This window comes from Macaca nemestrina, chromosome 15 (genome assembly GCF_043159975.1).
Source record: "Macaca nemestrina isolate mMacNem1 chromosome 15, mMacNem.hap1, whole genome shotgun sequence".
In the NCBI taxonomy this organism is placed as follows: domain Eukaryota; kingdom Metazoa; phylum Chordata; class Mammalia; order Primates; family Cercopithecidae; genus Macaca; species Macaca nemestrina.
This window is the reverse complement of record NC_092139.1, coordinates 18,443,097-18,457,514: the sequence shown is the minus strand read 5'-3', so window position 1 is coordinate 18,457,514 and position 14,418 is coordinate 18,443,097. Positions and strand designations below refer to the sequence as shown.

The following is a 14,418-nucleotide window of genomic DNA, read 5'->3' as shown; positions in this document are numbered from 1 at the left end:
TCATAAAGCTTACCTCCTAGATACTCTTCAAATCCATCCTTTCATCTCCATTACCATTTGCCTTCACTGGGCTTTTAACATTCCTCCTTAGCCTTTTCAAAGGTTCCTACTACCACCAACCTTCTTCTTAAGGCCCATCTTCCACACGGTCACTCAAGTGATCTTTCTAAAACTTAAAATCTAAACATAAAATATCTTCCTGCTTAAAATCCTTCAATGTCCCTAGTTTCCTTCTGGACAGAGTTCAAAGCTATGAGCAGGCCATCAAGGAACCTTGAATATCTGGCTTCTCAATGTTTGCTAAAAGCCTCCAGCCACCCAGCACTCCTGCTTTTCCCAAACACAGCACACCTCTGTGCCTTGGCATATGCTGATTTCTCTGATTGGAATACTTTTCCTTTTCTTATTTCTCAAGCTAATTCTTGCTCATCCTTTAACATCTGAGCTAAGTGACCCCTTCTCTGGCAAGGCTTTCTGGAAATCTCCAGGCTGAGTTAGGTGGTCCCTTTTGTGAGTTCCCACAGCTCCCTAAGCAACTTTCTCTCAAGACCCTTGAGACAGGCCTTCTATTGCATTTGTTTACTCCCCACTAGGTGATGAGAACCAAGACAGACTTATTTTCCTGCACTATTTCCTGATACAAAAAGACTGACTTTCTCATCTCCAGAGTCCTTGTTTCTAGAACATAACCTGGCCCATGATAGGTGCCCATATTTGTTTGTGACATGAATAAACTCCTAAGGAAGGAAGAATACGTACCGGGGAGATAGCCAGTTGTAAGATTGTCCCATTCTTAATGTCACTGCGAGTCTAGGTAGTGAAAAACAAACAAAAAAAGTAACTAAGATAAAATGTTAAAGTGGTACGAGCAAGTTGAATCAACAATAATGTTGTCTTTTTTATAGTAGATGTAACTGAAGCTCTTCAGTTGGGCCCTCTTCTCCTGCTTGTTCCTTGGCAAAGAGCTTCTAAGATCCTCTTCTAGCACCCTGGGCCCTCACGAAGTAAAAGTCACCTTTTTCCAGCCACTAGGGAGGAACAAGGGCTGGTGCTTCCCAGTCTGTCCAGAGAGTGACTCTTTACCCAACACATGAAAGCTACCTGGATGCTGAGTGAAGATAAATAGTGTGTCTCCTTGGGTCGTTTACTTCCAAGCAAGGCCCATAGTGATTTTGCCTCTCCCTGTACTAACCTGTTCGGTGATGTACAGCTGAGGACCATCTGCGTAACGGAGGGTATAATACTCTGGGTTTGGCAACGACCACCTATGCAAGAGAAAAACAGTATATCCCACTTGGCCACTCTCTTGTCCAGAAGCTGCTCATAAATAATTTTCAATAGAGTTGCTCAAGGGATTGGGTGGCCTATTTGGAATACAGTGGGAAAAAACAAAGCTTTAGGTTGTCACGTTGAAAAAATCATGGCCTCAGCCTTTTGTAAAGATGAGCACCACAAAAGGAGGTGTGCAGAACTGAGGAGGGGTCTCAGATCCTACCAGGACCTCAAGCAGAGCAATGCTAGACTTTAAGGAAAAAATTAAGAAGTATAAACGTCTTAGGGGTATTGTTGTCAACTGTACTTCCTTCCCAAGACAATGATTCCCAAGACACCCATGCTGGGGACCTGCCTAACTGGAGATCCTTCCCAGAACTCCCCTCGAGGTGTGGCAGTGCTCCTTCAGTCGGAGCTGCTACTGTCGAAAACGAGGTCATTTCAACCTACCCATCACAAACTTCCTTGATAATGGATGCCAGGGGCCGTTTCTGAAAGAGAGAGAGAGAAAGCCTTCAACAGCAGCAACATCCTACTCATGCCAAGGTTCTGACAAGAGGGCTGCCAAGTAGGGTCAAGCTGGGGCATGAGAATGAACTTCTTTCCTAATAGCTTTTGTTGAAGAGGAAGCCTCTCCCAAGCCATGGTGACCGACCTTCCCTAGGGTAGGCCAGGCCCAAAGCTTAGCCTTCCTGTTGCTGGTTCTTATTCTTGATTGCCAGTGGTCCCCATCCCTCAAGATGTCCTCTGCCATGCGCTCCCCAGGTGCCTTTCCTTGAACCACTGCTTCTCACTTCAGGAGCGTACCTGGTCGATTTCAAGGAGCTGGGCGTTAGCACCTGGCCACTCAATGGCCACTTTGACAATGTCTGATGGTGGTGGCATCGTTCCCAATGGGCTCTAATTCTGTGAGACAAAAACAGACACAGCTGCCTGGGGAGAAAGAATCAGAAAGGTAGAAAAAGTCAGAGTATTTCTTCATTTTTCACTCTTGTTACATGTTTTGAAGAGTCTGAAGACAGACACTGCATAAAGTAACACATGAAACTACTTGGTTTGAATTTTTCTAGATCATACCATAACCTCTCCTTGGGGTTTTGTTTCTTGAGATTTTATCAGCAAGAAGAAATGGGACAAACAATCTATCATCCATAGATCAGCCAGCAGCAGGATGTGCCAGTGTGGCGCTTCAGTTTAAGAGTCAAGAGGACTCAGTGCTAGAAGAACGTATTTACTGCAAATTTCTGTCTTGAGACCTTGGGAGGAGAGAAGCATATGCTCCGAGACAGATAAGAATAGACAGCCTTTCTTGGTTGAGTGGTTAGCTGGAGGAGCCAGGCTACTTCTTTCTGCAGTCACCCTAGGAAGATCCCAGCGTCAGCGGGGCCCAGCCTCATGCTCTCTTGCTTCCCCCACACTCATCGATGCCACTCCTTTCCCCTCAAAGGACACAATGCAAAGCCTCCTCTGTGTGGGACGACATCAGAAAATGGGGAAGAGAACTGGGACAGGAAATGCTATTTTTGTCCCTATTGCCAAGGGCAAGGGCGGCTGACAACTCAAGTGGAGGGAGGTAAGCATATCCTCACATAAGGGCCCCTCTTACAAGGACAAGGCTTTGCAAGTACCTCTGACCCCCTCCCCCACTTCTCTCCAAAATAAAGGAAAATAAATCATCTTGAGCAAGTCTGGAAGATGGGCCCATGTGACTGGTATCCTAGGCAACTCTGATAGCTTACTGGTATTCCAAGCAGTAACTAAAGCATTCTCTCTCCAAGGTCTGACGAAGGAAAGTCACTTGGCTGATGGATTATTTCAATGTATATTTATACTCCTTGCCTACAGGTTCAGGAGAGGCCTCTCTCTTAATGAAAAAGACCTTTCTGCATCCTCCAGGTTTAGCCATTCACCCACAATTCATGCCTCGCTAATGGGGACCACCTGCCTCTCCTGGCGTACAAAGCATAACTGTCGCGAGGCTATTATGCATGTATGCTATCAATTTTTCAGCCCAAACACAGATGTCAGTTCTCACAGCCTGGTAAGTATAAACCTCTTTGATAAAAAGGAGTAAAAGTCCTGTTCCTGACAAGCCCACCGGCCTCAGAAAGAGGGATGCTTTCATGACCATTTCCTAGTCAGGATGGGATGCTTCAGAAGTCTGCTGTCATAAAAAGCCAACATTTCCAGACCATGACAATGTAAAGGAACTAGCTTTCCAAGTGCTTTCATTTATTTTATTGTGTCCTCCCAGCAGCCCCATGGATTAGGCAGAAGAGGATTATCACCTCCATTGGAAGATGGCACAACTAGAGCTCAGTGTTTTGTTAAGTGCCCAAGGTCACCCAGCTAGTAAGTCATAATGGGGGGACAGAACTTGGACTGGCTTCGGCCAATGCTTCCCCCTTTTCCTCTGAGCCAGCCTCAACTTCTGTCCACTGCAATTAAACACGGCCTAAAGGGATTGAAGTGGGTTGGTCTTACGGCCCCAAAAGGTTCCGTAACTTCTGCAGCTCATGGCAGAATTTTTCACATGTGATTTTTATGTGCCTAGACACACAACAAACCTCAGAAAAGACACTGGCCCTATCTGCACAATTTCTGGGGAAAATGCTCTGCTCCAGTTACAGGAAGGCAGGGACCTCTCATTCCAGGGGTGGCGCCATCAATCTCTGGATGCCTCGAGATGCATCCTTATCCTTATCGGCAAAGCTCCTGCAATTAGTAGACAGGACTGCACGGCTGTGAGGTCAATTTTAAAAACTGAGGGATAATTTACATACAATAAAATTCAGAGGGCTAAAGGTACATATGTTTGTATATATAAATATACACATGCATCTCCTTGTAACCACCACTCAAAACAAGACACTGAACATTTTCATCACCCTAGAAAATTACTTCATACTTCCTCTTCCCGTCAATCCTTCCAGTCCTTTAAAGGGGAATTTCTGACTTCTTATCATCATCCATAAGTTTTGCCTGTTTTTGTACTTCATATAAATGGAACTATACAATATGACTTTTTAGATCATTTGTTTAGTTTGGCTTCTTCTTATTTTTAAAATAAGCAGGCACAAAAGGTACAACAGAAAGAGCACTGGGCTGGAATAATTGTCCCTGCTGAAAAAAGTGACTGGATTTATAGCCAAAGGCCTCAGAACCCAATCCTAGGTCTTTCACAATGTATACCCCATGCCCCTTTAACAAAATCTCAGCTTTCTTCTATTGAAAGATGTGAGTGTAGAACTAAAGCATGTCTCAGGTGCCTTCTAAGTCTAAAAGTCCATGATTTGTAAGTGGAATTTAAAAAATCCAAGTGAGGATGCCCATTTTAAAGTCCTTACCAAATGAAGTTACACGCTTCCTTAATTTCGATGATGCTGCTAAGAAACAAACCACATGATTTTTAACTCCTTTCCGAACACCATCTTTGGAGATAAATAAGCTAAAGCTCATTAGGTTATAGCTATTATTTTCTGTTGACCCCATATGACATATCCTAGATTGACTCTCTTCATTAAAGTTAGCCCTGAATGATTCTCGGCTGTTCAAAAATTCATACACATTTTAAAGCATGGAGATTTGCAACCACCAAACTATTTGAAAGATATTAATAAGCCCCCATTCTCAGTGACTCTGTCCTTCCCAGAAAGCCCAGGCAGCCTCTCTGAACTGAATGACACTCTCCACAACCCTGCCATAGCTGATGGGACCAAAGTGAATACCCAACTTTAGCTAAACTATTCCAATTCTTTCTCTTGAATTTAAAAGACACAGACTGGCCAAAAGACACAGACACCACATGGGCGTGGTGGCGCATGTCTGTAATCCCAGCACTTTGGGAGGCCGAGGCGGGTGGATCACCTGAGGTCAGGAGTTTGAGACCAGCCTGGCCAACATGGCAAAACCCCGTCTCTAGTAAAAATACAAAAAGTAGCCGGGCGTGGTGGCAGGCACCTGTAATCCCAACTATTTGGGAGGCTGAGGCAGGGAGGATCGCTTGAACCTGGGAGGTGGAGGTTGCAGTGAGCATAGATTGCACCATTACGCTCCAGCCTGGGCGACGGAATGAGACTCCATCACAAATACATACATACATACATACATACATACATACATACATAAGACACAGACTAAGGAAACTGGGTGATAATGGCCCTGGAGAAGTAAGATCATAGTAAGCTTCAGAGTGAATACCATGGCAAGCCAAAGATTCGCATGAGCCAAAGATATGGAGAATAAAAAACCAAGAGCCTTTCAGAGGAAGTTATTCTGCAGGAGGAATCCAGAAATATCTAAATGAGCTGAGGCCAGAAATCAGAAAGAGATGGGAAAAGCCATTACCTGCTAACTTTCCAGATTACGTGGCTATACTTTCTATGCTTGGGGTACCTGAAAGTCCACCTGTATCCTGCCAATAAAACTCCTATAAATTAAGCTAGTCTATATTTCTACTCATTGCAACTAATAAGCCTAAGACCAAAACTGCCCCAAGCTCTGCAGGAACTCTAAAATGGAGGTCCGAGCAGACAGCAGCATCACTGGCATACGATGATGGTACTGGGTAAGCACTTAATTAACGATGGCTGAATTAACGAGAGCAAAACCCATGGGTTTGCTCTGGTTTGCTCTTACCCACTAGATAAGTCTGATTTGTTTGAAACAGATCGGTTATATGGTAACTTCATAGTAATCATATATCTAATAGTAACGTACAGGTAGCCTATTTATTTATTTATTTATTTATTTATTTATTTATTTTTAAGATGGAGTCTTGCTCTTTTCACCCAGGCTGAAGTGCATGGTGTGATTTCGACTCACTCCAACCTCTGCCTCCTGGGTTCAAGCGATTCTCCTGCCTCAGCCTCCCGAGTAGCTGGGATTACACTCACTACCATGCCCAGCTAATTTTTGTATTTTTAGTAGAGACGGGGTTTCACCATGTTGGCCAGGCTGGTCTTGAACTCCTGACCTCAGGTGATCCACCCGCCTCAGCCTCCCAAAGTGCTGGGATTACAGGGGTGAGCCACTGCCAGCCCAGGTAGCCTCTTTATAGTTGATTGCTCACTTCTATATCATTATTATAGTTGATGCTCATAAGAACTCTGAAAAACATTCCTATCTTACAGGTAAGGCAACTAAAGTTCAAATGGATTGACAAACTTGTTCTCCATCTCCCTCCCAAAAGAAGGAAGGAAGAAAAAAAAGGAAGGGAGGGATAAGAAATAAAACAATAAATCAACCCAACACATCAGAACTGGGTCTCAAGCTTAGGTCTTAGGACTCTAAAGCTAGTTCTCATCCCTCTACCTAATACTTCCTTAGAGATGATGACATTAGCTAGCAATTACATAATGCTAAGGCACTATTTTAAGGCTTTACATATATTAATTCATTTAATCCACACAGTAATGCTGTGTGGTATGTTATTATCCCCACTTTAGAGATAAGAAAATGGAGGCACAGAAGAGTTAAGTAGAAGGCTCAGTGTCACACAGCTAGCAAGTGGCACAGCTAGAATTTGATCCCAGGTTGTCTGGTGTTGCTGGAAAGCCATGAGAAAGCAGGTGGCTCTGCACTGACCTGCAGCAGGTGCTTTGTGGAGATTTCTGGTTTGTGTATCTGAAACCAGAGCACACTGAGGCTCAGAAACCTTCACAACAAGAACTCATCATTGTAACAGAAGACAGCACTCCACTGTCTACAGGTGGGCCACACTCCCTCATGTGCTATTTGGTCCTTTACAGTCAACCACTCTTCCCTGGACTACCTGCTATTTCTATAAGGCAGGCCATGTTCTTTCAATTCCTCTGTACTTCTGCACATTCTCTTCCTCCTACTGATTGTCAGAAGAGCTCCTATTCAAGCATCAAAGCCTAGTTCAGATATTACCTCCTCCTTGTACTAGTCTTAGCTTTCTCTACTTTCCCTGGCAAAAGTAAATAAGATAGGGGCCTCTGTGTTCTCATAGCATCCTGTTCATACTTCCATTAATGAGTATGATTTTGTCATACTCTATTACAGTTACATATTTACATATCTCCACTAGCTCCTCCTCCAGGACAGGTATAACTCTGCAGTCTCATAACCTAGCACAGCACTTGGTGTCCAGTGAAGGCTCAGTAAGCACCTGTGTCTGCTTAAACCCAATGGCTCTGACTTCTTCCACTCCTGTGAACCAGGCTGGCTCCAAACGGACAGACAGACATGAACTGTGCAGGTTGTCTGGTGTTCCCTCTGTGTCCCAATACCCTTTAACTACAAAGTATTTCCATTGTTTAACAGTTTGTTTTGGCTGGGCGCAGTGGCTCACACCTGTAATCCCAATGCTTTGGGAGGTCAAGGCAGGAGGATCACTTCAGGCCAGGAGTTCAAGACCTGTCTCTACAAAAACTAAAAAATTAGCTGGGCATGGTGGCATGTGCCTGTAGGAGGCTGAGGCAGGAGAGTTGCTTGAGTCCAGGAGTTTGAGGCTGCAGTGAACTATGATCATGTCACTGAACTCTAGCCTGAGTGACAGAGTGAGATCCTGTCTCTATTAAAAAATAAAAATAAAATAAAAAACTGTTGTTTTCATATCAAACATCAGAATAAGTCTTACTGAAAAATCAGGGCTAGCACCCCTAACTCTAGTTAAAAGAAAGAGGAAAACATCCCTCTGCTTTTCTCCCTATGGAAAAGAAACATCAGGAGATAGGAGACTAGAAATAATTCTGTTCTCCAGATAATATTCCCAGCATAAAGGATCTCCTTATAGGGAACCCTTCCAGCACGTGTTTGCTTACTCCCTTCATTTTCATTCTAGAAAGGAAGTGGAAATTAGGTCAAAGGAATTCAATAACATTGCAAAATTCTCAGGGTTATAAATAGCCTCTTGCTCCGCCACTCAGCAGTACTGTAGCTCAATTGCAAACCACCAGCATGAGGGACCTGTAGTTCCACATCCAGGCCCAGAGGGCCCCTTCCGGATTAAACAACTCTCCACCCTTCTCCCTTCCACTCCTCTTTAAGCATTACAGTTATAAGGATGATTTGGAAAACTCAAAATGCTACAAAACAAGAGATAGGCACACACTGACCTGAAGACAATTTTACTGTAAGTCATAAGAATGAAAGACCAGGTTTTCAAACATAGAGCTGGGAAAAGTAGAGAAAAATAGGAACATTAGTGTCTCCAATGGAGCAGTCTCTAAGTGGCTTCTAGAAGGTATGATTATAAAATCAGCACTGTTACAGAAGCCCCATGGAGCTTATCAATCACCCATGCAGTGACTGCTGCTTCACAGAGCTGGATTCTGACAGCAGGGTTGGAAAACCCATCTTAAGGAAGGAAGTGAAAGATGATCCCCTCCTATTAGTAAGGAATTTGGGATGAAGAATGCCAGGTTTCCAGTTCCCCTCCTTTCCCCTATTCGTTTAAGGATAAGAATGGATGTGTGCTTTTTGTTCAGTTATTTTGCTTTTGATTTGGTGAAGGAGGCATGGGTTAAGTTTGGTTTATGTTTCCTGCAACAGAATGCAACCTCATCAGGAAGGCAAGTTGGAGTCACGCCCTCTTTCTAATCGAGAACACAATCTCTATAAAGGCTTCCCCCTCTGCAATCTTCTCATCTGAGAAGTGACTTAATTTCCCTTAGTTCAGTCCACTGAATGAGGATGAGACTCTGAAGTACAGAAAAGGGAGGATTTGACTGGCAGAGATTAAGGTTCTTATGTTTACTGCTGGAAACCCTGGGAAGGACCACCGTACTAACAGCAGCTGAAGTGTCCCCTTTGTTGAAGTGTGTTAGACACAGGACTCATTCAAACACGGTTAAAAGCCACAAACTTACATAGAGGGAAAAGTGTGGTGAGAAGGGGTATGGGGGCAGGGGAACTGTTTGGGTTTCTTCATCTTGATTCCTGCTGTGAGAACGGCCTGGGTTTTCTCTTATCCTGCATAGACACCTTCTGTAGTGTTCCTATACTTAAAGAATAGTGCTTAAGTAAGCTCCTTAGCAGAGCATTCAACTTACTTCAGTTCCACCGTGGCTCTGTGGTGGAACTGGCTTTCAGACTCACTTTTGCAGATGCCATGTTCTCGCCAGACCACCTGTTCCCTGAAAAACCATGCTCTTCTGAGTCTGTATGTTTGCTTGTGCTATTATTTCCTCTTCCTTGTCCAGCTGGCAAACTTCTACTCAACCTTCAAGGCCCAGCTAAGATAATCACTCTTCTATGTGGCTTTCCTAATCCTCTTACCTCAGGGAAATTTAATTGCAGCCTCATCTGTGATCCCAGTCTTTTATACATACCTTCATGATCCTACTGATTTACAATTCTCTATGTGCAGTCTCTTCCCTGGCTACCATAGGTGTGATGTGCACACCAGCAGCGGCAGTATCCCTGGGAGCCTGTAGTAATGGGGAAGCACCTCTCCAGCCTAGACCCACCCAATCAGAATCTGTCTTCACATAAGATCCTGGGGATGGGTTCAAGCCTGACGTAGGCTCTAGATCTGATAAAGTCCGAGAAACAGTGGTTCTCAACTCTGGCTGTGAATGCACACCCCAGGTCATTTATAAACTCTAGATGATGTTAACAGGTGGCCAGGTCGACCCCCAGCTCCAGGAAAGTTGACAACCTGAGGGCAAGGACTCAAGAAGCCTGAGTCTATTCCCCCATCTATTCTTCCCCCAGTTTGCAGCACACTGCCTGCCACATAGCTGTGTCCATAGAATTCTACAGGAAAACTCCCTCCAGGGTGCTTCCAGACCTAACTAAATGCCTTTAAAAGAAATTGCCTAGAAATTTCCAAATCCCTAACTACAATGACTGAGGAGATGAATTTACAGAAAGTCAGTGTTTACAAACCACTTGGCTCGGTTTTTGGAAATGAGAGGAAACAGAAACTGAGATGGAAAATACAGATGAACTTCAGAATTAAACTTCAGAAAACGGTGGCTACACAAGGAGATGGACCTTGGGTAGGGAGAGAGTGTGGTGTGTTGGGAGGAGTCCTGGGTTATGACTAAAACCTCAGGCTGTGAACTCCTTCAATACCGACCATAACAGCACAGCATTGTTCTCAGCGTAAAATCAGGCCAAGCCCTTTCATTATATAAATAAGGGAACTGAAGTCCAGAGAAGCTGGCAAGGCCATGCCACCAGTTAGGGACAAAAGAAGGCCTAGGTCCTCCACTTCTGGTTTAGTCCTCCTCCTGCAGCACAGCTTTGCCACAAGCACAAGCCTTTCTGGACCTCAGGTCCTGATCTACAGGGGGTCTGGACTAGATGTTTTTGAGCTCTCTTCCAACTCTGGCCTTCTAGTGAGGCAGTGTAACTTAACAGTTAGGAGCTGTGTTCTGGAGTGGGAAAGGCCTGAACTTGGATCCTAGCACTAACAATTTCCTTACCTATAAAATGGGGATTAGCATCAACCCTACCCTGTAAAGCTGTTGTGAGCATCAAGTGGGATAATAAAGCACTAAGCATAATAGCAGATTTCTAACTGTGTGAACCTGAAGAAACTGCAAAAGCTCTGAAACCACGTTTCCCCAACACAGAAAGCCCTACCTGCTAGGCAGGTATATTGTGTATTGTTGACACAATGAGAGAGCAAATGTGAAGGCAGTCCAGGAGGAAAGTCAATACAAAAGGCAAAGCATTTGTTGGTGTTCCACTATTATTATTACTGTTTCCCAGTGGAAGAACTTTGGAAAATGTTATGATCAGTTCCGAAGCAGCAGCCAATGCAATGCCTGGCAAATAATAAGTGCTTAACAAATATTTTCTAGTGACTCACAGTAAACCAGCATAGCATGCCTAATAGGGTTAAAAATTCAAATATCTTAGGCAGCCAAGCAGGTAAGTAAATAAACCAAGCAGCCTCCACGTAGGGTCTGTAACACTGCAAAGTACCACCTTGCCTAGAGGAGTTTAAATCCAACATTTTTAAAAACACATCAGGCAGCTGGGCCAAGACAGCCCCTTTGCAGCCTCTAGCCCATATTGTGATTCTGGCTCTTCATTACACCACATGATGCCTTGCATGCCATCTAGTCATTTTATGTGATCCAGTCTTGTCTTTCCAAGTATACCTGAAGCATCCTGAAGATGAAGGCTATGACATACACCGCCCAATCACCAAAAATGGCCTAGAACAGTGCTGGTCACATGGTGGATACTCAGTGAACAATTGCTGAACTGGGGCTGTAGGCCGGGTGTGCTGGCTTATGCCTGTAATCTCAGAACTTTGGGAGGCCGAGTTGGGTGGGTCACTTGAGATCAGGAGTTCAATACCAGTCTGGCCAAAATGGTGAAACCTTGTCTCTACTAAAAATACAAAAATCAGCCGGGCATGGTGGCGTATGCCTGTAATCCCAGCTACTCAGGAGGATGAGGCACAAGAATCACTTGAACTCAGGAGGTGGAGGTTGCAGTGAGCCGAGATGGCACCACTGCACTCCAGCCTGGGCAACAAGAGTGAAACTCCGTCTCAAAAAAAAAAAAAAAAAAAAAGAGAGAAAGAAGCCAGGCTGTAAACTCAAGCCTAGTATTCCCAGCACCTCTGAGATGCTGCATGGTATGTATGTTTTTCTGTCCAGGTCCTGGGACCAGACTTAGTCCAGGCTGGGCCGAGGTGTGGTGATGGTCAAAGAAGGACTTGCCTTGCAGGGTTTTCTTCAACTGCACCAAATATGCTTCTTGCTGAGCCACCTTGGCAGGTGATACTGCTACATCTGGACACATTATCTCAGCACAGAACAAGCTAGAATATGCTGTACACTGAAGTTTTTAAAGAAGTTTGGTCCCTACTTCCTGTACCCTCAAACTTCCTTTGCACCTCCCTAGAGTAAGCATGAGGTATACAGAAAGACCAGATGGAAGATAACAGATAGAGGTCCTAATCCCACCTCCTCCACTTACAAACTCTAGAATTATCCCTGGCAGGCAACCTCTTTTAGAAACTTCACTATTGATAGGAGTAAAGTGCAGATAACAATAGTTATCTCAGAATACGCTAGAGGGTATATAAAGTGTGTGACACTGTACAGCCCAATACCACAATCCCTGGCCATAGGTGGCTTCTATGCACTTGAAAAGTGGCACAGGCTGCCCTCAGTGTAAAATACAAACCAGGTTTCAAAAACAGTACAAAAACCAAGAACATAAAATATCCCATTAATAATTTTATATTGATTATGTTATAATATAATTTTGGAATATATTGTGTTAAATATATTACTAAAATAATTTCAGCTGTTTCATTTTTTAATGTGGCTACTATAAAATTTAAAATTATATCTATAACTCACATTACATTTCTATTGGACAGCAGCATCACTCTAGCATAGGGCCTGGCACACAAAAAGCATTCCAATTGTCAGTTTCATTCCCCTACAGGTAGGACATCGGTGACCACCATTCACATCCCCTTCCTCTTGCCAAATTCAAACCCTGCCTTTATTTATTTGGTAAATATTTATAGTGCCTGGCCCTGTGTGAGATGCTAGAGATACAACATGAAGCAAAACCAGACACTATCTTTTTCGTGGACCTTACAATCTGGTGGGATGGGCAGAGAAATATCAACACTTTTGTAAATAAATGTAAAACTGCAGTTGTACAAGTGTTGCTAAGGACAAGTACCCAGGGTGATAAAGTGGGGTACTGGTCCAAGAGTCAGGGACAGGGATGCCTTCCCTGCAGAAGTGATGCTTAAGTGGAGATTTGAAGGATGAAGAAGAGTTTACAAGACTAAGCCGGGGGAGGAAGAGCAGACCAGGGAGGAAGAATACTCAATAAAAGGCCCCAAGGAAGGCAAGAGCTTGCGATGTAGAAGGAACAGAAAGAGGCCAGTGTGTGGAGAGCACTGAGCAAGCGGACGGACGAATAGACAGACGGGAGAGGTCAGCGGGACCAGATACCAAGGGCCTGGGTGAGGTTCTGGATCTGACCCTACAAAGGGGTGGGACGCCGGGCCACTTTCATGCCTTAAGTATCCAGATTTGCTCTGCATTTCTCGGCTGGGCGCGGTGGCTCACGCCTGTAATCCCAGCACTCTGGGAGGCCGCGACGGGCGGATCACTTGAGGTCAGGAGTTCGAGACCAGCCTAACACGGTGAAACCTCGTCTCTATTAAAAATACAAAAATTAGCTGGGCGTGGTGGTAGGCGCCCGTAATCCGAGCTACTTGGGAGGCTGAGGCAGGAGAATAGCTGGAACCTGGGAGGCGGAGGTTGCAGTGAGCCGAGATCGCGCCATTGCACTCCAGCCTGGGTGGCAGAGCGAGACTCCGTCGCAAAAAGGTTTCCAAAAAAAAAAAGGAAAGGTTTCTCTGGGCACAGTGAGAGGCCGACAGGAGAGGGCCCCTGTGCCTGCGGCCAGACCACTTAGGACACTGCAACTGTCCAGGCAGGAAGCGAGAGGGGCCTGAACTGAAGCGAGTGAGCGCAGGAGGTGGAAAGTACATGCACTGGGGGGGCTACTGAGCCGGCAGGATTCACAGGGCGAACTGGTGGACGCGGGCAGCGGAGTCCAGGTCGAGTATGACCCCGGGCTTTCAAGTCGTGCGGGTCCGCCCCGAGCGCTCTCCGGCTTCTTCCAGACCCTCTCCTTGCCCTCCTTCCCCGATCTTCCCACCCAACGCCTCCCTCCTTCTCCCTCCGACCGCTGCCCGGCCCAGCCCCCGCGCCTGACTGCCTGGCCCGCCCTCTTCCGCCACGCGACGCCCCTTCTGGGTCCAGGACCCTGTCTCGCCTCCCCTCCTAAGGCCCCGGCCGGGGCCGCCACCCCTCACTGACCTGACGAACCGGCGCGGTCCAGCCCAGGCCCGCCCTCTCAGCCCCTCAGCCACCCGGGCAGACGCAGGCCGCAACGCTCGGCCCGGCCTCTCTTCCCTGCGTCTTTCAGGCCAGGCCCCTCTCCACCGCCTGCCGCGCCCCATCCCCCAGCGCACCCCTCACTCACCAGGGCGCCGACCTAGGCCCAGCTCCCGGTCCTGGGTCTCCCCTCGGCTGCTCCTCCAGCCTCCGCCCGCCCCGCCTTCTTGGGACCCCGCCCCGCACAGGCCGGGCCGGGCTCCTATTGCTCCGACTCGCCGTCACGCTGAACTCTCTTTCTTCAATTGGGTTGCTTGTCTGTCACTCAAGCAGGGGCGGG

General features: G+C 45.9%; 1 protein-coding gene across 5 annotated transcripts in view; it reads right to left on the bottom strand.

Moving 5' to 3' along the window:
* Nucleotides 1-14,418, bottom strand: part of LOC105496478 (engulfment and cell motility 2) — a 98,299-nt gene that overhangs the window by 27,054 nt on the left and 56,827 nt on the right. For 2 of the 5 annotated variants that reach the window (XM_071079199.1, XM_011766940.3), the window contains 4 exons: nucleotides 2,080-2,205; nucleotides 1,723-1,763; nucleotides 1,193-1,265; nucleotides 760-810 (listed from right to left, as the gene is read on the bottom strand). In XM_071079199.1, coding sequence (XP_070935300.1) covers nucleotides 760-810; nucleotides 1,193-1,265; nucleotides 1,723-1,763; nucleotides 2,080-2,157 — 243 coding nt within the window. In that variant the 5' untranslated portion in view covers nucleotides 2,158-2,205. Of the gene's footprint in view, nucleotides 1-759; nucleotides 811-1,192; nucleotides 1,266-1,722; nucleotides 1,764-2,079; nucleotides 2,206-14,060; nucleotides 14,080-14,226; nucleotides 14,378-14,418 lie in introns of those variants that run through there. The other 3 variants (XM_071079198.1, XM_011766942.3, XM_024797503.2) reach the window with 3 other exon arrangements.